General features: G+C 45.0%; 2 protein-coding genes across 4 annotated transcripts in view; one reads left to right on the top strand and one right to left on the bottom strand.

Annotated features, from left to right (window-relative positions):
* The window catches only part of SCGB2B2 (secretoglobin family 2B member 2), a 178,987-nt gene that overhangs the window by 90,241 nt on the left and 63,829 nt on the right, over window positions 1-24,917 (bottom strand). For 2 of the 3 annotated variants that reach the window (XR_010138481.1, XR_008516232.2), the window contains exon 1: window positions 12,859-15,004. The exons of the other annotated variant lie outside the window; for it this stretch is intronic. The gene's annotated coding sequence lies outside the window, so the exon portion shown is untranslated. Of the gene's footprint in view, window positions 1-12,858; window positions 15,005-24,917 lie in introns of those variants that run through there. 3 annotated transcript variants of the gene reach the window in all.
* Window positions 14,983-23,502, top strand: ZNF302 (zinc finger protein 302). Its single transcript, NM_001135372.1, is given in 5 exon segments — window positions 14,983-15,138; window positions 16,060-16,136; window positions 20,079-20,199; window positions 20,457-20,552; window positions 21,524-23,502. Coding segments are annotated over 4 exon segments (1,212 nt in total). The 5' UTR covers window positions 14,983-15,138; window positions 16,060-16,127; the 3' UTR covers window positions 22,510-23,502.

Genomic DNA, 24,917 nt, shown 5'->3' on the forward strand with positions numbered 1-24,917 from the left:
GGAGCCCACACCTTTCAGCTGCAGTCTCCCAGCCTCTCTCCCCAGGATGAAGCCCACTCAGCCAGTGCTTTTCCACTGTAGCTGGCTTTTCCCCTTGGGGAGGGTCCCCAGATTATACAAAGTGCAGAGGGGTCCCCTGTCCCTGTCCTGCAGGGTCCCCACACCAGGCTTTCTCAATGTCTCCCTGTCTCTCTCAGACAAGGAGGGCAGAGGCAGCCACAAGGCCTGTGCCAGCCACAATCACACCCGCATATTCAGATAATCACAGACCCTTGTCCCACACAGTCAGACACCCCAACCTCAGGTACCAAACACCCCACACGCTCCCGACAGCACATTCTACTCACACACACAGAATCCCATTCTCACACATGTGCGCCCAAGCCTCTTGCCCCACATACAATGTGACAGGCCACTGGGCCACCTGTGGGTCCCAGGGCGCATGGATGTCTGCAGTACACAGCCACCTAGATCCTGCACCACTGGACAGGCAGGGGGTGGGTACCTGGCAGATGCCACCTGCTGCTCCCGCTGGGCCACCAGAAACTCCACTCTCTCCCCGACTCTCCAGGTCCCAGCCAAGCCACGCCCACCGGGCCTGCTCCCAGGACCCTGAGTTTAAGGACCGCATCTCCCCAGATGCCAGAGGGAGAGGATTCTGCACCACCCCAAGTGTAACCCACACCCTAGTCGGCCCCGAACCCGCACCGCATGGCGCCCACCTGAGCCCTGGCCTTGCTGGGCCTCCCGCTGCTGCTGCTGCTGTTGCTCGCCGGTAGGCCCTGCCAGGAGACCCTGGGCCATGCTGCAGCCCTGGAGTACCCACCCCTCCCTGCTCAGGTGCTCCTACTCTCCCTGCAGATCCCAAGAAACTATGCCCACAGCTCGTGACTGTCAAGAACCAGTTTCTGACCGAGGACAAGGACACCTACATGGATTCTGTCAACAGACACCATCCCACGGAGCTGGAAAGAAACACAGCCGCCAAACTCAAGGACATGGTGACCAACACCACGACCCCCGAGGAGGGACAGGCCGTCATGCAGCAGGCCCAGCCCCCAGTGCCTCCTCACAGCCCTTGACCTTCTTTGAGAGCAGGGACTCTGTTCCCTGAGAACCTCTCTCTCCACCCGAACACTTCCCCACCTCTCACCAAGCAATGTCCCTGCAGACGGGCAGCTGCCCAGGGAAAAGACCTCAGGGTGCTGGGCCTCCACCTTCTCATACTCAATCTCTGCTGTCAACCCCATCCTATCCCTCCTTCCCCAGAAGACCCCTCCCTTCAGCCTCCCACCCCTCCCCACAGGAGGAAATCAACAACCAGTGTGCCTACATGGTACTGAAGTGACACCATCCACAGGCACCTCGGGTCTCTGCCCAGGCAGCCTGTCCAGCCCAGGAGAACCTGGGCCCAGGGCCCCACCCTCCCCACCTCCTGCCCTGCTGCTTCCCCTCCTCCCACTCCTGCTGTCCTAATTGGGGCTGAATGCGGGCCACTACTTTACTTACATAGGGTGTATACCAAGTAACCAATGGCAAGCCTCTAGAGGGTATTTAGACCCCAGGAAATTCTAACTGGGCTCTTGAGCCCTTATGCTTGGGCCTGCTCCCACTGTTTGGAGTGTACTTTCACTTTCAGTAAGTCTCTGCTTTTGTTGCTTAATTCTTTCTTTGCTTTGTTTGTGCGTTTTCCCCAATTCTTCGTTCAAAACAGTAAGAACCTGGTGACCCTCCTCCTGTAACAGGAAGGTGGGATGGGGGGAGCCCACCCTGACACTGACCCGGGCCACCCACATTCCCCTCCCCCCACACCCATACTCACTAGGGTCCTGGGTCGAGCTTCCCCTGCTGCTCACAGCTCAGTGAGTCGCCAGGCCAGCAAGGACCCCCCAGCTGTGCCCCTCTGCTGATTTTGCCCCTGGTCACCCTTACCAATCAGGGTCCAGTCAGGTGACAGAAGTCACAGGCAAGTGGCTTCAACACCCAGATATGTAGTGAGAGGTGACAGCATGCTGACGGCCCTCGCAGCCCTTGCTCACTCTGGGCGCCTCCTCTGCCTGGGCTCCCACTTTGGCGGCACTTGAGGAGCCCTTCAGCCTACCGCTGCACTGTGGGAGCCCCTTTCTGGGCTGGCCAAGGCTGGAGCTGGCTCCCTCAGCTTGCAGGGAGGTGTGGAGGGAGAGGCGCGAGTGGGAACCCGGGCTGAGCTCCGTGCTTGTGGGCCAGCTGGAGTTCCCTGTGGGCGTGGGCTTGGCGGGCTCCGCACTCAGAGAAGGCTGGCTGGTCCTGCAGGCTGGGGCACTGAGGGGCTTAGCACCTGGGCCAGCAACTGCTGTGCTCAATTTCTCACCGGGCCTTAGCTGCCTTCCCGTGGGGCAGGGCTCGGGACCTGCAGCCCGCCATGCCTGAGCCTCTCCCACCTCTCCATGCTCTTGTACAGCCCGAGCCTTCCCGACGAGCACCGCCCCCTGCTCCACAGTGCCCAGTCCCATCCACCACCCAAGGGCTGAGGAGTGCGGGCGCACGCGGGGGACTGGCAGGCAGCTCCACCTGCGGCCAGTTGCCGGATCCACTGGGTGAATCCAGCTGGGCTCCTGATTGTAAATACACCAATCAGCACCCTGTGTCTAGCTCAGGGTTTGTGAATGCACCAATCCACACTCTCTATCTAGCTACTCTGGTGGGGACTTGGAGAACGTTTGTGTCCACACTCTGTATCTAGCTAATCTAGCGGGGAGATGGAGAACCTTTGTGTCTAGCTCAGGGATTGTAAACGCACCAATCAGTACCCTGTGGAAACAGACCACTCGGCTCTCTATAAAATGGACCAATCACCAGGATGTGGGTGGGGCCAGATAAGAGAATAAAAGCAGGCTGCCTGTGCCAGCAGAGGCAACCTGCTCCGGTCCCCTTCCAGACTGTGGAAGCTTTGTTCTTTTGCTCTTTGCAATAAATCTTGCTACTCTCACTCTTTGGGTCCACACTGCCTTTATGAGCTGTAACACTCACCATGAAAGTCTGCAGCTTCACTCCTGAAGCCAGCGAGACCACGAACCCACCAGGAGGAATGAACAACTCCAGACGTGCTGCCTTAAGAACTGTAACACTCACTGCGAGGGTCCGCGGATTCATTCTTGAAGTCAGTGTGACCAAGAACCCACCAATTCCGGACACAGTAGCATCTCTTCACTGTGTAACATGTGTTCCTAATGCACTTTCTATATCTCACTTCCTTTAGGTTCTGTGTTTTATTCCAGGTAATGATATTTGAATCTAAATTACAATTTACTAATTTTCACGAAAGCTGCACCTAATCTGCTACCCATTCAGAGAAACAAACTCACTTATCAAATGTTTGTTGAATCAGCGCTTGGTGGCAGATTCTGTGCTAGGGCGTGCCAAATGCAGACACATGTTTGCCAAGACACACGGTCATGCCTCAGGGCCTCCTGGGTGCACACACACACATGGACCTGTGGGCTGGCACCATAGTGCTCAGCCTGCTCCCAATCCCACAGTGCTCCAGGGAGGACACAGGATGTCACAGCAACACCCAACCCATCCCACTGCATGCTGAGCTTAGTTCCTGATACACTGTCACCCCAAAGGCATGGCCTATGGCTGTGGGTCTGTCTGCAGACCTGCCCTGCCCCCACTTACACACATGCACACACACACACACACACGAAGAGGTGTGTCTCATTTCCACCTGTGAGATTCTAATTTATGGCAGTGACTGAGTGACCACACAGAGAGGCCAATGCGATGGAAAACATTATTATTTACATTTCCTAGGGGCACACCATGCCACACAGGGCCACATGGAGAGCACCAGTGCTGGTCAGGAGGCAGGAGCAAGGGAAAAGCATAGGCCACAGCCTTTGTTGGGGTTCCCATGGGAAAAGCCAGGCAGGGCAGAGTAAACAGCTTATGATTAGCTAGTTTGAATAACTCTGGCAGGCTTTGACCTATGGTGCTGGTCTCTGGTTACCTGGTACCTGGTCATGGGGTGCTTCAGTGCAGGGGAGATATTGGTGTGGGGTGTGAGAGTTGGATAAAGAGGTAATTGGGGCTGTAGATTCAGTGCCAGTTGGTTGTATATGAGAGAGGTGCTCCAGGTCGAGCATTTTGCCATCTCTAAGAAAAGACTAATCTTGGGAGGACAGTCTCTCCAGAGCCAGCAAACTTTAAAAGATGTCATCATAAAATACAGAAAATAAAAAGCATAATTACACCAAGTCACAGGGTAAGTGGATGTTTACCTTTTTACAAACTGACTGTGTTCCAAAGTCATTATACTACATTACATTCTCACCACAGTATTATGAGGATTTCAAGTACTCCATATCCTCACCAACACTTGGTATGGTCAGTCTTTAGTTTTCACTATTCCCATTTGGTGTGTAGTGGTATTTCTCTGTGATTTTCCTTTGTACCTCCCTAATGACTAATGTTTACAATTTTTATGTGTACTACTGCCATCCCTCTATCTTCTTTGGCTAGGTGTCTATTCAAATCTTTTGCCCATTTAAACTTTTTTCTTTTATTATTGAGTTTTGAGAATTCTTAATAAATAATGAATACAAGTTCTTCTTCAGATATGTGGTTTGCCAGTATAGTCTTCTAGTCTATGGCTCTTTTCTTCCTTCATCTTAAAAGATCGTGTCCCATAGCAGAAATCTTTACTGTTGACAAAGTTGAATGTGTTATTTTTTTCTTTGATTGAACATGTTTTTGGTGTATATTTCAGAAGTATTTGCCAAGATTTTAAAAATTCTCTCATGTTACTTAATGAAGGTTTCATATATTCAGGTTTATAATCCATGTTGAGTTAGTTTTGAATATTGTATACCGTGTGAGGTTTGGGATCAGAATTTTGTGGTTTGTTTGTTTGTTTTGAGATGGAGTCTTTCTCTGTCACCCAGGCTGGAGTGCAGTGGTGCAATCTCGGCTCACTTCAACCTCTGCCTCAGCCTCCCAAGTAGTTGGGATTACAGGCACGTGCCACCAAGCCTCAGTTTTGTATTTTTAGTAGAGATGGGCTTTTACCATTTTGCCCAGGCTGGTCTTGAACTCCTGATCTCATGATACACCCACCTTGGCCTCCCAAAGTGCTGGGATTAAGGACGTGAGCCACTGCACCTGGCCTGGTTTTTGTTTTAATATGGATGTCCAGTTGTTCCAACAACACTTGTTGAAAACACGATCTTCAGTGAATTGCCTTTGAACCTTTCTAAAACATCATTTGATCTTCTATGTGTTGGTCTATTTCTGGACTTTCTTAATCTATATTTTTGCTACATTTTAAAGTCTTAATTAACTGTATAATATGTCTTTAAATCAGGCAATGTAATCGTTTAATTTTATGCATCTTTTTCTTTTTTTTTTTTTTGCTATTCTAAGTGCTTTGTATTTTCATATGAATTTTAGAATTCACTTGTTATTTTCTAATAAAAGCATTGAGGGATTTTGATTGGATTGCATTGAATACATGTTTATCAATTTGAGAAGAATTAGCACATTAACAATATTGTGTTCTAATCCATAAACATTGTGTATCTCTCCTTTTATTTAGATCTTTAATTTTCCTCAGCAATCTTTTGTAGTTTTCAATGTATATAACTTGCACATCTTATGTCTCAAGTATATGTTGTATGCTCTTGTAAAAAGTGCTTTTAAATTTCAGTTTCAAATTGATCATTGTATATAGAAGTATAATTTTTTAAAAAAATTATTTACCCTGTAAATTTTATAAATTCATTTATTCCAGATTTTTGTTCACAGATTCCATGGGATTTTCTCCATTAATATTTATGTTGTCTAACTTATTTGTTCAATTTTATGTGTTTATTTTCAAACTGGCAACTGTGAAATGTATTGGAAGATTATTCATAAAATTCCTTATTACTGTTTCAGAATCTGTAAAAGCTGATTGTGGTGGTGCAGTCCTGTATTCCAAACTACCTTGGAGGCTGAAGCCAGTGAACTGCTTGAGCCCAGGAGTTCAAGACTTCAGTGAGCCATGATGGGGCCAATGCACTCCAGGTGGGGTGTAAAAATAAATAATTAAATTAATAAATGAATAAATAAAATATGTAGTATCTAGTGATGTCACTTCATCTGTACCTAATTGGTAATTTGTTTTTTCTCACATTTTTTTCTTGCTAGATCCACAGAGGTGGATCCCTTTTATTGATCTCAAAAAACCTGTATTGGTATTACTGGTTTTTCTCTATTGCTATTCTGTTTTCCACATCATTGATTTCTCTCTGATCTTTACTATTTCCTTCTTGTTTTGAGTTTCAATTGTCTTTCTTCAAGTTTTTAAGGTTGAATCTGTCATTGATTTGAGATAGTTCTTTCTTGATACAGGCATTTAATCTATAAATTTAGTAGCATCTACAATTTATTTTGTATGTTGTGCTGTCGTGTAATAAGATAGTGGCCTAGCATAGCTCTAGTCTTATCTGTGGAGATTCCTGGGTATCCAATCTTTATCCCTTGGTCAAGATAAATTAGTGGGACTTATAATGAGCTCATTAAAATCTAAAAATCCCTCATAGTCCCAAGGGCCGATGTGTCTACCAATGGCTTTTGCTGTGGTCTGAATATTTGTATCCCCCCAAAATTCCTATGTTGAAACCTAATCATCAATATGGGACTCATTTGAACCTAAACTTCCACCAAAACACAAATCTGAAACTTTGTCTCCCTTCATACATGACACCTTCCATAACCTCACATGGCAAAAGGAGAAAAGAAGCTTGGGCCTCTTTTATAAGGACACCAATCCATTCATAAGAACTCCAACCTCATGACTTATTTCCTCAAAGGCCTCACCTCTTAATATTGTCACATTGGGGATTTGGTTTCAGCATATGAATTCTGTGGCAGGGGTGGGGAACAGACATTCACATCATAGCACACCCTGAATCTTAAACAGCTTCTGCATCAGCGTAAACTGGCTTTTCTTCTCCAAAGTTCATATTCTAAAATGTGCCCTTGACCAGATAAATCCCAACAGCAAAAATTACTGATTGTAAACATTGCATTATTTTAAATAGGAAAGGGACAGAAGGCAGCTAAGAGCTAGTGGAAGGGAGTGGGTTGAGTATTGCATGTAGTGTTTTAGTTTCTCCTTATTGCTCTCTCTCTCTGCCTCATTTTCTTTCTCAAGTACCTGGCATATTTGTTTAAATCAGACTTGCTTATGCCTATGATTCTCTCTACCTCACACCCCGATTTCTGCTCCTCAGTCTCTATTCCAGTGCCTCTAACCTTTCTGCTAACAATGCAAGTCAGGGTGTCACTGGAAAAGGGGTCTCAATCCAGACCCCAAGAGGGTTCTTGGATCTTGTTCAGGAAGGAATTTAAGGTGTGTTGCAGAGTGCAATGAAAGAAGCAAGTTTATGCTCTCCCTCTCCCTCTCCCCTTTCTTCAGTCTCCCTCTGTTGCCGAAGCTGGACTGTACTGCCGTGACCTCGGCTCGCAGCAACCTGCTTGCCTCGGGCTCCTGTGATTCTCCTGCCTCGGACTGCCGAGTGCCTGGGATTGCAGGCGCGCGCCGCCATGCCTGACTGGTTTTTGTATTTTTGGTGGAGATGGAGTTTCACCGTGTTGACCGGGCTCGTCTCTAGCTCCTGGCCTCGAGTTATCTGCCCGCCTCAGCTTCCCGAGGTGCTGGGATTGCAGATGGAGTCTTGCTCACTCAATGCTCAATGTTGCTCAGGCTGGAGTGCAGTGGCATGATCTCGGCTTGCTACAACCTCCACCCCCCAACCACCTGCCTTGGCCTCCTAAAGTGCTAAGATTACAGCCTCTGCCCCACCGCCACCCCGTCTAGGAAGTGAGGAGTGTCTCTGCCCGGCCGCCCCATCTGGGAAGTGAGGAGTGCCTCTGCCTGGCCACCATCCCGTATAGGAAGTGAGGAGCATCTCTGCCTGGCTGCCCATCATCTGGGATGTGAGGAGCACCTCTGCTCAGCCACCCTGTCTGGGAAGTGAGGAGCACTTCTGCCCGGTCGCTCTGTCTGGGAGGTGAGGAGCACCTCTGCCCGGCCGCCCCATCTGGGAGGTGAGGAGCGCCTCTGCCCGGCCGCCACCCCGTCTGGGAGGAAGTGAGGAGCGCCTCTGCCTGGCCGCCCCGTCTGGGAGATGAGGAGCGCCTCTGCCCGGCCACCCCGTCTGGGAGATGAGGAGCGCCTCTGCCCGGCCGCCCAACATCTGGGAAGTGAGGAGGGCCTCTGCCCGGCTGCCCCATCTGGGAGGTGAGGAGTGCCTCTGCCCAGCCGTCACCCTGTCTGAGAGGAAGTGAGGAGCACCTCTGCCCGTCCACCCAGTCTGGGAGATGAGAAGCACCTCTGCCCGGCCGCCCCATCTGGGAGATGAGGAGCACCTCTGCCCGGCCGCCACCCCGTCTGGGAGGAAGTGAGGAGCGCCTCTGCCCGGCCACCTCATCTGGGAAGTGAGGAGTGCCTCTGCCCAGCTGCCCCGTCTGGGAAGTGAGGAGTGCCTCTGCCCGGCCGCCCAATGTCTGGGAAGTGAGGAACGCCTCTGCCCAGCCACCCCGTCTGGGAGGTGAGGAGGGCCTCTGCCTGGCCGCCACCCCGTCTGGGAGGAAGTGAGGAGCACCTCTGCCTGGCCGCCCCATCTGCGAGATGAGGAACACCTCTGCCTGGCTGCCCCATCTGGGAGGTGAGGAGAGCCTCTGCCCGGCTGCCCATCATCTGGGAAGTGAGGAGCGCCTCTGCCCGGCCACCCTGTCTGGGAGATGAGGAGCGCCTCTGCCTGGCCACCCCATCTGGGAAGTGAAGAGCGCCTCTGCCCAGCTGTCCCATCTGGGAAGTGAGGAGCGCCTCTGCCCGGCCGCCCCGTCTGGGAGGTGAGGAGCGCCTCTGCCCGGCTGCCCCGTCTGGGAGGTGAGGAGTGCCTCTGCCTGGCTGCCAGCCCATCTGGGAGGAAGTGAGGAGCGCCTCTGCCCAGCCACCCCATCTGGGAGGTGTGAAGTGTCTCTGCCCGGCCGCCCTGTCTGGGAAGTGAGGAGCACCTCTGCCCGGCCGCCCCATCTGGGAAGTGAGGAGCGCCTCTGCCCGGCCGCTCCATCTGGGAAGTGAGGAGCGCCTCTGCCCGGCCGCCTATCATCTGGGAGGTGAGGAGCGCCTCTGCCTGGCCGCCCATCGTCTGGGAGGTAAGGAGCGCCTCTGCCCAGCCGCCCCATCTGGGAAGTGAGGAGGACCTCTGCCCGGCCACCCTGTCTGGGAAGTGAGGAGCTCCTCTGTCCAGCCATCCCATCTGGGAGGTAAGGAGTGCCTCTGCCTGGCTGCCACCCCGTCTGGGAGGAAGTGAGGAGCGCCTCTGCCCGGCCACCCCATCTGGGAGGTGAGGAGCATCTCTGCCTGGCTGCCCTGTCTGGGAGGTGTACCCAACAGCTCTGAAGAGACAGCGACCATCGGGAGTGGGCCATGAGGACGATGGCGGTTTTGTTGAAAAGAAGGGGGGGAAGTGTGGGGAAAGGAAGGAGAGATCAGATTGTTGCTGTGTCTGTGTAGAAAGAGGTGGGCATAGGAGACTCCATTTTGTTCTGACTAGGAGAAATTCTTCTGCCTTGGGATGCTGTTGATTTATGGCCTTTCCCCCAGCCCATGCTCTCTGAAACATGTGCTGTGTCAACTCAGGGTTAAATGGATTAAGGGCAGTGCAAGATGTGCTTTGTTAAACAGATGCTTGAAGGCAGCATGCTCTTTAAGAGTCATCACCACTCCCTAATCTCAGGTACCCAGGGGCACAAACACTGCAGAAGGCCACAGGGACCTCTGCCTAGGAAAACCAGAGACCTTTGTTCATGTGTTTATCTCCTGACCTTCTCTCCACTATCATCCTATGACCCTCCCATATCCCCCTCTCCGAGAAACACCCAAGAATCATCAATAAATACTTAAAAAAAAAAAAGGAGCAAGTTTATTAGAAGCTACACCATTAGTGAGCAGGAGGCCCTCAGATAACAAGAGGAGGAATGCACCGGCTTTAAGTTTTTCTTATATAGGGGTCTTATCTGTGAAAAAACTAAGCTAAGCTGGGTCATGTGTGGGTGAGCAGGCAGAATAAAAAAGTTTATTACAGTATTCATTTAAACTAACCTGGACATTCCAGTGTGTAAGTACATCAAAACATAGCTATTATCTTCAAAGCATATATTGTTATGGGTATTGGGACATCTAGACTCTGCACTGTTGTAGGAGTGTCCCTGTAGGTATCTTTAGGCTGTTTCCTCAACTATAAACACCCCATGACTATGGGCCATGACCGACAAGGAATGTGCTTTGCTAGTCTCAAAATGGAACTATACTTAAAATGGCATCCTCTGGCTCTCCTATACTCCTGCTTCCCTAATGATGGAGCATTCACAAGTTAGGGGTTTAACTTCACAGGAATGCTTTTTATGAGATGGTCAGACATAGCTATTGAAACAAAAGGACTAGCTCTCCATTTAAAGTTCTTCTCACCTATGCCCTGAGTCACATCTAGTCCTTTAATGTTGGCCCTCTCTCCATTCATGAACTTAACTCATATTCCAAATATCTGAGGACTCATAATGGGAAGCCACTATAATTCTTCCAGTGAGATCATGAGGAAAAGACATTTATGCAGCCAAAAGACACATGAAAAAATGCTCATCAACACTGGCCATCAGAGAAATGCAAATCAAAACCACAATGAGATACCATCTCACACCAGTTAGAATGGCAATCATTAAAAAGTCAGGAAACAACAGGTGCTGGAGAGGATGTGGAGAAATAGGAACACTTTTAAACGAGTTCAGCCATTTTGGAAGTCAGTGTGGTGATTCCTCAGGGATCTAGAACTAGAAATACCATTTGACCCAGCCATCCTATTACTGGGTATATACCCAAAGGATTATAAATCATGCTGCTATAAAGACACATGCACACGTATGTTTATTGTGGCACTATTCACAATAGCAAAGACTTGGAACCAACCCAAATGTCCAACAATGATAGACTGGATTAAGGAAATGTGGCACATATACACCATGGAATACTATGCAGCCATAAAAAATGATGAGTTCATGTCCTTTGTAGGGACATGGATGAAATTGGAATCCATCATTCTCAGTAAACTATCACAAGGACAAAAAACCAAACACTGCATGTTCTCAGTCATAGATGGGAATTGAACAATGAGAACACATGGACACAGGAAGGGGAACATCACACTCTGGGGACTGTTGTGGGGTGGGGGGAGGGGGGAGGGATATCATTAGGAGATATACCTAATGCTAAATGACGAGTTAATAGGTGCAGCACACCAGCATGGCACATGTATACATATGTAATTAACCTGCACATTGTGCACATGTACCCTAAAACTTAAAGTATAATAATAATAATAATAAAAGCAAAAACAATGAAGAATCCCTATGCAAGCTTTTCTGGATGGACTGAGCAGGGACTTTATGTCTTAAGTGTGGTTTAAAGTGGTTCCAGAGTGGTAGGTATCCTGGTCTTGTCTGAAAAAAAAATTATATAATCTCTAGAAGAGAAAGGCACTTTCATCTAAGGATATGGGAAAGCTACATGAAATCTCTTTTCAAGGACAAAGATAACCAACAAAAAAGGGAGCAAAGCAAACTGATTGAAGAATTTGGAAATAAACATCCAAAGGGGCCCATAAAATCTTCAGTTATTGTTATTATCAGATACATATTATGAAGCAACTATACCTACCATGTTAAAAAAATTTGAAAAATTGAAATTAAAATGTCTTGGAGAGACAATTATGAATGGGCAATAGATCGGAATAAATTATCCAGAATGCAACACAGAGATTGAAGGATGAAAATTACAGAGAATTTAAGACACCTGGAGGATAGAGTGGTAACACCTGCCTCATAAAGAATTGGGATTCTCAAAGCAGAGAAACAATGGTGAAGAGGCAATATATGAGAGAGGAAGAGTTTGCTGAGCACCAGAGATGACACGTCACAGATTCAAATTGTTCAGTAAATCCCAAGTAGGAAAGAATTTAAGAATTTCATAACCAGAAACATTATGCCAAACTCCAGAAAACACATTCAATTACTATTTCAGTTGAAAGCCCAGGATTCTAAGTGGGAAACTATCTTAATAACCTAGTCACTGCACTATCTATCTCCTTAAACCTCATTTTTTCCTAAGTCTCTTGCATTTTGATATTAAAAAGGTCATCATTCCTGACCAAAAGACCTGCAATTCTCAGAGAAGGGAATACTAAGACCAATAGACATTTAAAGATTCTCAATCTCATTAACAATTAAAAAATGCAACTTTAAGCCACAGTGAGTTACTATCTCACACCTAGTAGATTATTAAACTTTTAAAGTTTTACAAAGAGTGTGTTGGCAGTAAGAGTTGGCAAGCAAAATAACCATAAACTCTGGTAGGAGTGAAAATTGGTACAACTTTGGAAAACAATTCATCATTGTACAGTAAAATCATAGATGGGAACATACTTTGCACAATCCAGTCTTTCCTTATTACATACTCTAAGCCTTGAGAGGAAGCCAGCTGATGCCAGTGTTTTTTAAAACTGTGGCTGCTATAGGAATTCACCACCACACCCACAGGATACACCAACGTAGAAGTGTCAGAGGTGTTTAAACCAGAGCGACTCCATCTTGAATAGGGCCTGGGTAAAATAAGGCTGAGACCTACTTCCCAGACACTTAAAGCATTCTGTCACAGGATAACATTGGAAGCTGGCACAAGCTACAGGTCAGGTCATAAAGGCCTTGCTGGTTAAACAGGTTGCAGTAAAGAAGCCGGCCAAACCCCACCAAAATCAAAATGGAGAGGAGACTGACCTTTGGTGTCCTCACTGCTTGTTATGTGTCCGGAATTGGTTCCTTCCAGTGGGTTCCTGGTCTCGCTGGCTTCAGGAGCGAAGCTGCAGACCTTCGCGGTGAGTGTTACAGCTCATAAAGGCAGTGCACCTGGAGTCGTGCTGGAGTTGTTTGTTCCTCCCGGTGAGTTCATGGTTTCGCTGGCTTCAGGAGTGAAGCTGCAGACCTTCACAGTGAGTGTTACACCTCATAAAGGCGGCGTGTCTGGAGTTGTTCGATCCTCCCAGTGGGTTTGTGGTCTCACTGGCTTCAAGAATGAAGCTGCAGGCCTTCGGGATGAGTGTTGCAGCTCATAAAGGTAATGCAGACCCAAAGAGCAAAAGAACAAACATCCCACACTGTGGAAGGAGACCCCAGCGCGGTTGCCGCTGGTTGTTCAGTTGGCCAGCTTTTATTCCCTTATTTGGCCCCGCCCACATCCTGCTGATTGGTCCATTTTACAGAGCGCTGATTGGTCTATTTTACAGAGTGCTGTTTGGTCCGTTTTTACAGAGTGCTGATTGGTGCATTTACAAACCTTTAGCTAGACACAGAGCGCTGATTGGTGTGTTTTTACAGAGTGCTGATTGGTGTGTTTACAAACCTTTAGCTAGACACAGAGCGCTGATCGGTGCATTTACAATCCTTCAGCTACACAGAAAAGTTCTCCAAGGCCCCACCTGATCCAGAAGCCCAGCTGGCTTCACCTCTCGGTTATATGCTAATTATATGCATTAGCACGCTAAGAGACACTCTTATCAGTGCCATGACAACTTACAAATGCCATGGTAAGGTTCAGAAGTTACCCTGTATGGTTCAAAAAGCTGGGAAGCCCTCAGCTCCGGGAAATTGAAATTGCCCACCTCTTTCCTGGAAAACTCATGAATAATCCACCCCTTGTTTAGCATATCATCAAGCAATAACTACAAGTATCCCTCGTCCAGCAGCCCAAGCTTCTGCTCTAACAGTGGAGTGCCCATTGTTTCTTTACTTTCTTAATACACTTGCTTTGGCTTTGCACTGTGGTCTCCCACGGATTTTTTCTTGCGTGAGCTCTAAGAACCTCTCTCTTGGGGTCTGGATCGGGACCCTTACTGGTAACAGAAGCACTGCTTCACAAAGATCATGCAGGTCAGTACTTACTAAGTACAAAAAAGTCTATAGCCACACTATTTATAATTTTAAAAATGAGTGAAGTCAATTAACATTTAAGTGTTAAAAAGAAAGTAAACAACCCAAATATACAAACAGTAGACTGCTCTGGCTTGCATACAGAGAGGTCCATTGCCCTTTTGGGTGGGCCGGGAAGGGTCAAAGTCTAAGAAGCACTTCTGGGGAGAGGGGGCGTCAGGCTCTGATGGCTGCGGGAGGAGTGACTCCTCCCAGGATGAGGGTCTCCATCCTCCCAGTGCTCACTCAAGTTCAGTATTTCCAAGTCCTTCCAGGGGGCGTAACGCACGTCAGAATGACCATTACTGTCACAGATACGTGTCCCCTTGCATTTCCAGGAAATGCCCTTGGTTGGCGAATTACAGTCGTGACAGTCGGGCCACAGGGCGTTTTGTGAGCTATAGTCTTGGGCAAATGAGTGCCAAAAAACAAAAAGACCTCTGAAGGTGAACAGCATAGCAGCAGGGTTTGGGATGAGAGGAGCCCTTTTGCTAGCAACGGGGAACACTTGCGCGGTACCAGCAAGGGCTGCCCATGTCTCGGAGGGAAACGTTTGTGTGAGCTCAGGAATGACCTGGAAGATCTTGGCACGGCTGCAGTTTTCTGGGAAATGTGATTTCTTGGTCCAGGCGCCATGGCCCTTATAAGTAGAGGGTGTCCCTTGGTTCCGAGGTGTATCTTTCACCAGAGGAAGACTGTGTGCCCCAGGACAATTTGCGCATGGTTCTAGCTGGCCAGCTCTGGGTCGACGGCCCCAGGCGGTTTAGCTACTTATGAAGCCGTGACCGGTTTGCCCGCGGCGCACCAGGTCCGCGCAGCCGCAGAGATCCTTGGGAAGTGTGGTCTTCCGGTGCCGGCGGTTCGCGGCTGCCGGGACGTTTGTCCCGCAGGCGGAGGATTCTGGGAAATGTGGTTCGCCGTGGGCGGTGCACTGGGTCAGTCCCGCGATAGCCTCAGGCCTGGCGGCGGTTTCCAAGCTAAGGAACGGTTTGGGGCAGTGTCGTTCCCGGAAGTCGGCCGCCGTTACCCGCTCACCAGCTACGTGGCGCGTCTGGTCCGCGGAGACGCGGGCTCGGGGCGCCTGCGGGGACGGTGAGGCCCTGTTGAGGACTCCGGCAAGTGTGGGTCCCGGTGGCGGCGAGGCTCAGGCCCTGGGTCCGCACCGCGGTTTGACCCCAGCCCGGGCCTTGGTTATTTCCTGGCCTTCCTGTTGAGCCGTGTAAACGCGGGGTGGGTGATGACGGCGCCGACCTCTTGGCACTGTTGTGAGAACGAAGTGGGCGCGAGAGCAGATGCCAGCCACAGTTTTTTGGGGGTTATGTCGTCATGAAGCCGGCGCTTTCAGTTGTACAACCTTGAACAAATGGGTTCAGTATATCGGAATTTCAGTTTTGTCTTCATTTTAAAAAATAAATCTGGTTTAGAACTCCTGACCTTAAGCGATCTGCCCGCCTCCGCCTTCCAAAGTGCTGGGATTAAAGGCGTAAGCCACCACACCAGCCTGACCAACATGGCGAAACCCCGTCTCTACTAAAAATACAAAAAAAAAATTAGCTGGGCGTGGTGGCACTTGTCTATAATCCCAGCTATTCAAGAGGCTGAGGCAGGAGAATCGCTTGAACCCGGGAAGCAGAGGTTGCAGTGAGCCGAGGTCGCTCCATTGCACTTCAGCCTGGGCGACAGAACAAGACTCCGTCTCAAAAAAGAAAAAAGAAAAAAAAAATCTGGAATAATGTGAATGCCCATCGTGCAAAGTGGTGAAGACCGAACGAGCTGATAAAGTTGTTAACGTTGTTTTATGAGTCTTTTACATACAGAATAATTGATTTTCCCCGCAGGTGGCACCTGGTAAATGGTTAGCCCTTGAGGAGAAACACCCTGTTCGTTCCCAGGGAGAGATTGATGCTTGGGAGAGTGATTACCAGTGTGCCTTTCCATTAAGGTGTGTCACAGGTGCCGCAAGATAAGCCTGATTTTTCATGACTGCTTTTTCCTGCCCTTCTGTGCCCTCAGGACACTGCCCATCTCTAAGATAAGAACCTGGAAAGGGGACTCTGTTGGCCATTGGAAATTGCAGTATAATGTCTCAGGTAAGTCGGTGTGTCCCCAAATCTTCCTGAAACACTGTTAGGCCTCTGTGTGTTTGCTTTGCTTCTCCTGCCTGTTCCCACCTAATCGAGTCCATTTAAGGGACTAGATCTATGGTTCCTTTCACTGTAGGAAGGATGGAGCCCACAGGAGAGCTCCAAGGTATTGTCCTCCTCACCCAGTGTTCCTCTTTTCTACAGTTTTCTGCTAGAAGACTTTCTAGATTGCCAAAATTTTTAAACTGTAATTCACAATGCAACTTTGGAATGTAAGGTTATTTGGTTTATGGTTGTCAAAACTGTACCATGTGGTCTCAAGTGAAGAGATGTTTGGAGTCATCCTTGATTCTTCCTTTTGACTTATAACTCATATTCAGGTCCTCTAGTTGGATCTAAATGATACACCGTATACAGCATCTGACCATTAGTTAGCCCATCACCACCACCACCACCACTACCAGCCCAGTCCGGGTCACCTGGATTATTGTGGTAGCCTTCTAGCTGGATTCCCAGCATCTGCCCTTAACCCTCATCAGTCTCTTCTCAGTACACCTGTTACCGTGGTCCTATTGTTATATAAATTCCTGTCATTCCTCAACCTAAAATTTTTCAGTGGCTCTGAGTCACTTCTGCAATGACCTATTTGTACAATTAGGCCATTACCTCCCTGATCCCACCTTCCTTCTCTGCCTCCCTGTGAGCTCCAGCCACTGTCACCGGTTGCTGTGCCATCCACGTGGAATATTCTTCCCCCACATATGCACAAAAGTTCTGAGAAAGTTCTGTGGTTACTTTCTCAGAACAGCTTCCCTGAATGCCTATTTGCAATTGCAGTCACCTTCCCTCACCTAGTGCTTCCACTCCTCCATCACTGCTTTGTTGTTTTCCACAGCGCATGTCACTCACCAGCTGATGTACTGTATGTTCAGTATATGCACGTGCTCATTGTCTGTTCCTGGTGGGAAGAATGTTTTTTCTTTTTTGTTGACTGTTATAGCTTCAGTACCCAGAGTGTTACCTGGCACCAAATGGATGCTTAGTAAGTAATTGTTGAGTGAATAAGATGAGTAATGAAGAACTGGTGGGGCAGAATCATGGCATGGAAGGTGAAGCTTGCACAGGAGGGGATGTAAGTAGCAGATGTACATCTTGGGTGAAGTCTGTTTTCCTGGAATAATTAGATAATTAGAATTGAAAAACTAGTGTGGTGGTGCATGCCTGTTGTCACAGCTACTCGGGAGGCTGATGAGGTGGGAAGATTTCTTGAGCCCTCTGGTATAAGCCTGTAGTGAGCTATGATTATGTCACTGTACTCCAGCTTGGTGACAGAGCAAGAACCTGCCTCTTAAAAGAAAAAAAAAAAAGTAAAGGCTAAAGTGAACTAATGCCAAAACCATTCATTGGTTCATCTTCTAAACACTTATGGAGTACCTGTTAGGAAAAGTTGTACATGGATTTTGGTGTACACAGACATACAGGACTTCATGATCTAGTGCAGTATTGTCTAAGAGAACTTTCTGCAGTGGTGGAAGTGCTCTGCATGTGTACTGGTCACTACAGTAGCCACCAGCCGCATATGACTATTGAGTACTTGAACTGTGGCTTAAGCAATGGAGGACATAAATTTTAAATTTTATTTAATTATTTTATTTTTACATTTTAATTCATTTAAATGTTGTAGCCAAGTTGGCTAGTGGCTCTTGTACTGAAGATTGTGGCACTGGTAGAAAAGTAAGAAAGCATAGGAAATTTAAATTTAATAAGTGCTAGGATAGATATCTTATGTTCTTTTGGGAACTGAGATGAATGAACATCTCAAGCTGCCCAGGCAACTGAAGGGGAAGAAAGAAGCATCCCTGGCTCTAAGTTGTAATGACTGGTTTGTCAAAGATATGAGAAATGTTATTTTTATTTGGGATATAGGCAATTAACACAGTGGCAACTCCAATTAACAGGTGAATTTAGAAGAAATTTTGTGTAGCAAATTGAACTGTCAAATCTTATTTGAGGATAAGTTATTGTTTATTTGGAAAACATGTGTGTTGGATTGTATCTGCTTGCCTATATAAAAAGATGAGATTTCTTCCTGTCCTTTTCATCTCAATAGTGGATTGCTTGTGAAGTGCATCAAGATCTGATTTAGCTTATTCAGTAATAAAACTGCTTTTTTTTTTTTCTACGTTTGTGGAGAGGATTTTCTGCCATTGGAAGGAGATTCTAATTTTAATTATTTTCCCCAAACCTGAGAAAAGTAAATTCTGCCTTTAAAACCAAAGATCCATGTCACTGGTGAACATGCATGCAAAATATCCAAATAAAGTAATACAATACTGAATGAACTCTCAGAGCTAAAAAATTACCACAGTAGAGCAGTCTGTTTTACAAATCACAGACAGTAATAACTCTGTGTTAAATGGCTGTACTTTTTGCACATATTATAATTTGACTAGCCAATAAGCTATTATTGAATATTTAAGCTTCTAAAGTTTTACTATTTTCAATAATACTGTGAAATGAGTACTATTGAGAAGAATTTCTAAGCACATCTGTGAGCATTTCCTTAGAATATTTTCTTTGAAATCTACTCTCATTTTTTTCCCCTTCCAGGTCCTATTTAAAGACTGTCTATGGCAGGAGTCCTCAACCTTTTTGACACCAAGAATCAGTTTCATGGAAGATAATTTTTCCACAGAAGTGGGAGGTGGTGGAGGTGGTGGTTTGGGGATGAAACCGTTCTACCTCAGATCATCAGGCATTAGATTCACATAAGGAGCGTGCAACTTTGATCCCTTGCATGTGCAGTTCACAGTAGGGATTGCGCTCCTATAAGAATCTATGCCATAGCTGATCTGACAGCAGGCGGAGCTCGGGTGGTAATGCTCACTTTCCTGCCATTCACCTCCTCCTGAGTTGCCCAGTTCCTAAAGGCCACAGACCAGTACCAGTCTGTGGCCCAGGTGTTAGACCCCTGATCTATGACATGAAACCATCCTTCAGTCTTTTCACCCAGGAGTCTCATATTTTAATTATTAAATGTTTGTCAGTACAAAGTTTAAGTATACACCACACATATATTTTTCTTTTTTGTTTATGAATCAGTTATGTGTATGTTTTAGTCCATCTGTGCTGCTGTAACAAATACCCCAGACTGAGTAGTTTATAAATAATGAAAATTGACTTCTCATGGTTTTGGTGCCTGGGAAGTCCAAGATCAAGGGGCAGGCATCTGGCAAGGGCCTTCTTGCTGTGTCCTTTTGTGGTGGGTGGGCAAAGAGAAGAGAGAGAGGCAAAGGGGGGCTGGAACTCATTTTTTAAAATCAGGAACCCTCTCCCCTGATGATGACATTAATCCATTCATGACGGCAGAGTCCTCAAGGCCCAATCATCTCCTAAAGATCTAACCTCTCAATACTATTAGAATGGTGATTAAGTTCAATACATGCTTTTTTGGGGAACATAATCAAACCATATGTGTATTAGTCTTTAATATTAAGATGTCTTTTTTTTCTGAACCCATTTTTTATGAGATTTAGTGAATCTTCCTGAGTATCCCATTTGAGAGACAATCACTTTAGCCTTATTTTTAATTACTTAGCTAGCATGTAAGCTATAAAAGATATAACTAAATACTTGACTCTGTGCTGTCAAATGTTGATTTTTAAAAATTCATATAATTCTAAACTTTTAACAAAATTACTGAAGCAAAGCTCTCATATTTGTCTCTCATTGTATAAAAATTCTAAGCACATAATTGTCCCCTTTATTATATGATAATTCCAACTACATAACTGTCCTATTATTACTTACCTGACATCACATTCCCAATCATTGTCACAACTCCTGAATCTTGTTCCATTTCTTCCACAACCAGGCTAATTTTACCCCTTCTTCAGTGACAGAAGAGGCCTGGGCTTTGACTGAGCCTAAATATATTTGCTATTTCAGGTGACATTTAGCGATGTGGCTATAGACTTCTCTCATGAAGAGTGGGCATGCCTAGATTCTGCTCAGAGGGACTTATATAAGGATGTGATGGTCCAGAATTATGAGAACCTGGTCTCTGTAGGTAAGGATATTACCCCTTCCACTCCAATAGGGGACACCTTTCTTTTGCCACCCTGAATTGCTGGAGATCCTCCTAAGTAAATGGCTGAATTTCTGTACCATGCTCCCAAGGAAATGTGCAGCTCTGTTGTGCCCTGCCTGAAGCTTATCTTTCCATTTCAATGAACACCCTTCATCCATTCCTGTGGTCCCTCTTGTGATGGCCTCTCATAATAGAGGACCACGGCTTAAACAATTCTATACTCTTCCTGTAAGCAGGTCTTTCCATAACTAAGCCATATGTGATCATGTTATTGGAGGATGGAAAAGAGCCCTGGATGATGGAGAAAAAACTGTCAAAAGATATGATTCCAGGTGAGTCATGGTAAACGAGACAAAGGAAGATTTTGTTAAAGATGTTTATAGTGAGTGTGGAGGCATTTTAGGGATACTATCTTCAAAGATCTCAGATAGAAATGAAAAATTGAGGGATATTTAGCTTAGATTTTCAAAACAATTGTTCCTCCCTCTCAAATTATTATCTGTATCACTCATGTCACCTAATCAAGGTTAGAGGTTTTTGCCATCATAATAATTCAAATTGTTACTATATTCATGACAAAGTAAGACAATTTATTCTTTATTAATTCTACTTAAGAAAAATATACTGATGGTTTCAAGCTAAGAAAAGCTGTCAGATGGAAAATCACTTTTCTAAAGCTGAGCTTTGTAGATGAAATATGAACATATTAGAGGAAGTAAGGGACATATAAATATATGTTTCTAGGAATAATGTTTTCTAATGTTCGAGAAATAATATGATTCACACAGTTTCTTCATAACCTCAGAAAGCCTAAATCTTTGTCAGCTATAAAGAGCATTTAGATTACTTTGTTTTTACTGCAGTTGTTTAATGTAGTAGTGTCAATTTTATATTTTAAGCTTGATAGTCCAACAGCAAATTGAGATTAATGGAAGGTTGGAGAAAAAGGCTATGAAACAAAATGCAATCTTTCCCACATGAGTATAGGCACAAAATGATGATTTGTAATCCTGAATGCCTTCCACATGTTATTTCTGATAGTTTCCTTTTTTCCATACTATTTTATCCATTTCGTATAGTTTACCCATTTCCTTTATCACACTCTGTTCCTGCTTCTGTGAACTTTGTATTCTCTGCTCCATTTGAGCATTGTTCAGAAGTCACTGAAATATTTGAGTTGTCAGAGCTATGTGTTTTCTGGGGGCTTCATTTCTTATCCAATTCTCCTAATTCCACTGTAGAAGCTTTTTTCAAGAAGTAAAAAAAAAAAAAAGCAGTGCTTTGCTTTGTTGATATATTTCAGATTGGGAATCAAGATGGGAAAATGAGGAATTATCAACAAAGAAGGATATTTATGATGAAGATTCACCCCAACCAGTAACAATAGAAAAAGTTGTAAAACAAAGTTATGAATTTTCAAATTCTAATAAGAATTTGGAATATACAGAGTGCGACACGTTTAGAAGCACCTTTCATTCAAAGTCTATTCTTTCTGAACCACAAAACAATTCTGCTGAAGGAAATTCACACAAATATGATATATTAAAGAATAATTTATCAAAAAAGTCAGGTATAAAAAGTGAGAGAATAAATGGTGGAAAGAAACTTTTAAATTCTAATAAAAGTGTGGCAGCCTTCAACCAGAGCAAATCTCTTACCCTTCCCCAGACTTGTAATAGAGAGAAAATCTATACATGCAGTGAATGTGGGAAAGCCTTTGGCAAACAGTCAATCCTCAATCGCCATTGGAGAATTCATACAGGAGAGAAGCCCTATGAATGTCATGAATGTGGGAAGACTTTTAGCCATGGCTCATCCCTTACACGACATCAGATAAGTCATAGTGGAGAGAAACCTTACAAATGTATTGAATGCGGGAAGGCCTTTAGCCATGGCTCATCACTTACTAACCATCAGAGCACTCACACTGGAGAGAAACCATATGAATGTATGAACTGTGGAAAGTCTTTTAGTCGTGTGTCCCTTCTCATTCAGCATCTAAGAATTCATACGCAAGAAAAACGCTATGAGTGTCGTATATGTGGAAAGGCCTTCATTCATAGTTCATCTCTCATTCACCATCAGAAAAGCCATACTGGAGAGAAGCCTTATGAATGTAGAGAATGTGGGAAAGCTTTCTGCTGTAGCTCACACCTTACTCAACATCAAAGAATTCACAGTATGAAGAAAAAATATGAATGCAACAAATGTCTCAAAGTCTTTAGTAGCTTCTCATTTCTTGTTCAACATCAGAGTATTCATACTGGAGAAAAACCGTTTGAAGTTTAGAAATGCAGGAAATCCTTCAACCAGCTTGGATCACTGAATATGCATTTGAGAAATCACATTAGATTGAAACCCTATGAATGCAGTATATGTGGGAAAGCCTTTAGTCATAGGTCATCCCTGCTTCAACATCACAGAATTCATACTGGAGAGAAACCTTACGAATGTGTTAAATGTGGGAAGACCTTCAGCTGTAGTTCAAACCTTACTGTACATCAGAGAATTCATACTGGAGAAAAGCCATATAAATGTAGTGAGTGTGGAAAAGCTTTTAGCAAAGGCTCGACTCTTACTGCCCATCAAAGAGTACATAATGGAGAGAAACCCAATAGTGTGGTAAGTGTGGAAAAGCCTTTAGATCATATGAATCCCTATACATGTGAGAAATCTTACAGAAGAGAAGCAGTGTTTATCATGGTAAAGCCTTTGTCAGTATTAATCCCTTAATTGACATAAGTATACTCACACTAGGAAAAATCTGTGTACATGTAGCATATGTAGGAAAGACTATAGGCAATGGAATCTCCTACAAACTCCTACAGGAGAAAAGTTGTATGAATATGGAAACTTTAGAAATTGAAGGAATTTTTCAGTTCCAAATGCATCCCTTATTCTATAGGAAATAAACTGGAGACAAATCTCATTTAAGAGATGCAGCAAAGTGTTCACTAAGAGTGTTTATCTTGCCAGACATCAGAAAATGAATGGTAGAGCAACCTGAAGGATTTAGAAATTACATATAAATCTTTTCAGTGATGCTATTTGTAAACAGGATTCTATAGGAGAGCAAATAAACATAAGTATGCATTTCTTAGAGCAGTAGCTTGCAGTTTCAATTGAGTTCTATTTAGAAATTCTTTTTAGCTACTGGGCATGTGAAGATATTTAGTTACCCAGAGGAGCCAGTAAATGTTATAATGTTAAAAATTAAAGCTGCAAAATAAATAAAATGGTGTTAATAAAAGTTTGGCATCTAATAAAATCATTTTGTATATCATGAACTCTTTCTCTGTGACTGTTTCCAACAAAAAATTTTTTTTACTAAGATTAGCCTTAGTATAGCCTTTAGTAGGAGACTAGCAAACTTACAGAAAAATGGCCTGCTCCTTATACTAAGAATAGCAGTATTTTGGTGAGGATTATTGAGTCCATATCCAGTAGGCTTAATTAAATACATTTCAAGAAAATTTACTGAGCATTACTCGTGTATTACACAGGGATGGGATAAAGGAATCTAGTAGTTCTGAGCTCTAGTGGTGTGTCAAAATCACTGGAAGGACTTGTTAAAGCACAGATTGCTAAGCCTCATAGAGTTTCTGTATGAGTTGATTTGAATTTGCATTTTTCACACGTTCTTAGGGGACACTAACACTGTTTGTCCAGAATATAATAATAACGTTATGGTGTCACTGACAACATATTGTTTCCTCAATCATACCTATTAACCATTTCTTGAGCATCTTCTGTGTACTTAAGAAACACTCCATACCCTTTAAGAGCCCTGAGGTGTGTGTGTGTGAAGAGCATTAAGCTTTGGAGTCTTGTTACCTGGGTTTAAATCCAAGTTGCATGTATACTGGCTTTGTGACCTTGGACAAACTGTTTCACTGTGTCATGCTGCAGTTTCTCCATCTGTAAAATGGTAATAAACCTATTTCACAGCATTATTATGAAAATTAAATGAGTTAATTTATGCACAATGTTTACAACAATGCCTGGCCTCTCAATAGCATTCAATAAGTATTAGCTATAGCTATTGATTTCATTATCATCGTCTTCTCATGGTTGCTTCATTATTCTGGTCTCAGATGTCACATCTAATCACTTGTCACTCTTATCTGTTTGCTGTTTCACATTTTTGGGGGGAGAGCCTTTACAAAACACCCCCATTTCCTTCCAACAAATCCTTTAGTATCTGAGCCATTTTGAGGGAATGTTTCTTGCCCAAAATAACCTGAGGAGAAACAAAGAGACCAGATAGGAGATGAGATGAGAATTTAGCAGGTCTGTGAGAAGGAAGAAGGATGCCCTACAGAGTTGGAAAATGGGCTGAGTGAAGGAGGCATCAGGCTTCCACATGGAGGAAAGGGGAGGGTTTACCCACTGAGACCAGAAGACTACAGGTCTTTGGCATCATCTCTGAGTACAGAGTCCCATGGGCTGGGTGCCACTGCCCTCACTTTTCCTGAATGGAGGTTACAGCCTGTCATTGAAGGTCACCGATGCCTGGAAAGTCAGAATTTTCTTGTTAGCCTTGGGCCAGTCAAATGTGATTAGAACTTAGTTGCTGGTAAACATCTAGAAAGAACCAATGCACATATCACTGAGTACTTCCTGGGAGCTTAATTCTTTGCTGCTGAGGGGGAGTCAGTTTTTAAACAAATTGCAATTGTGTTAGAGGAAAACAGCTT

Source organism: Pongo abelii, chromosome 20 (assembly GCF_028885655.2).
Source record: "Pongo abelii isolate AG06213 chromosome 20, NHGRI_mPonAbe1-v2.0_pri, whole genome shotgun sequence".
Lineage (NCBI taxonomy): Eukaryota > Metazoa > Chordata > Mammalia > Primates > Hominidae > Pongo > Pongo abelii.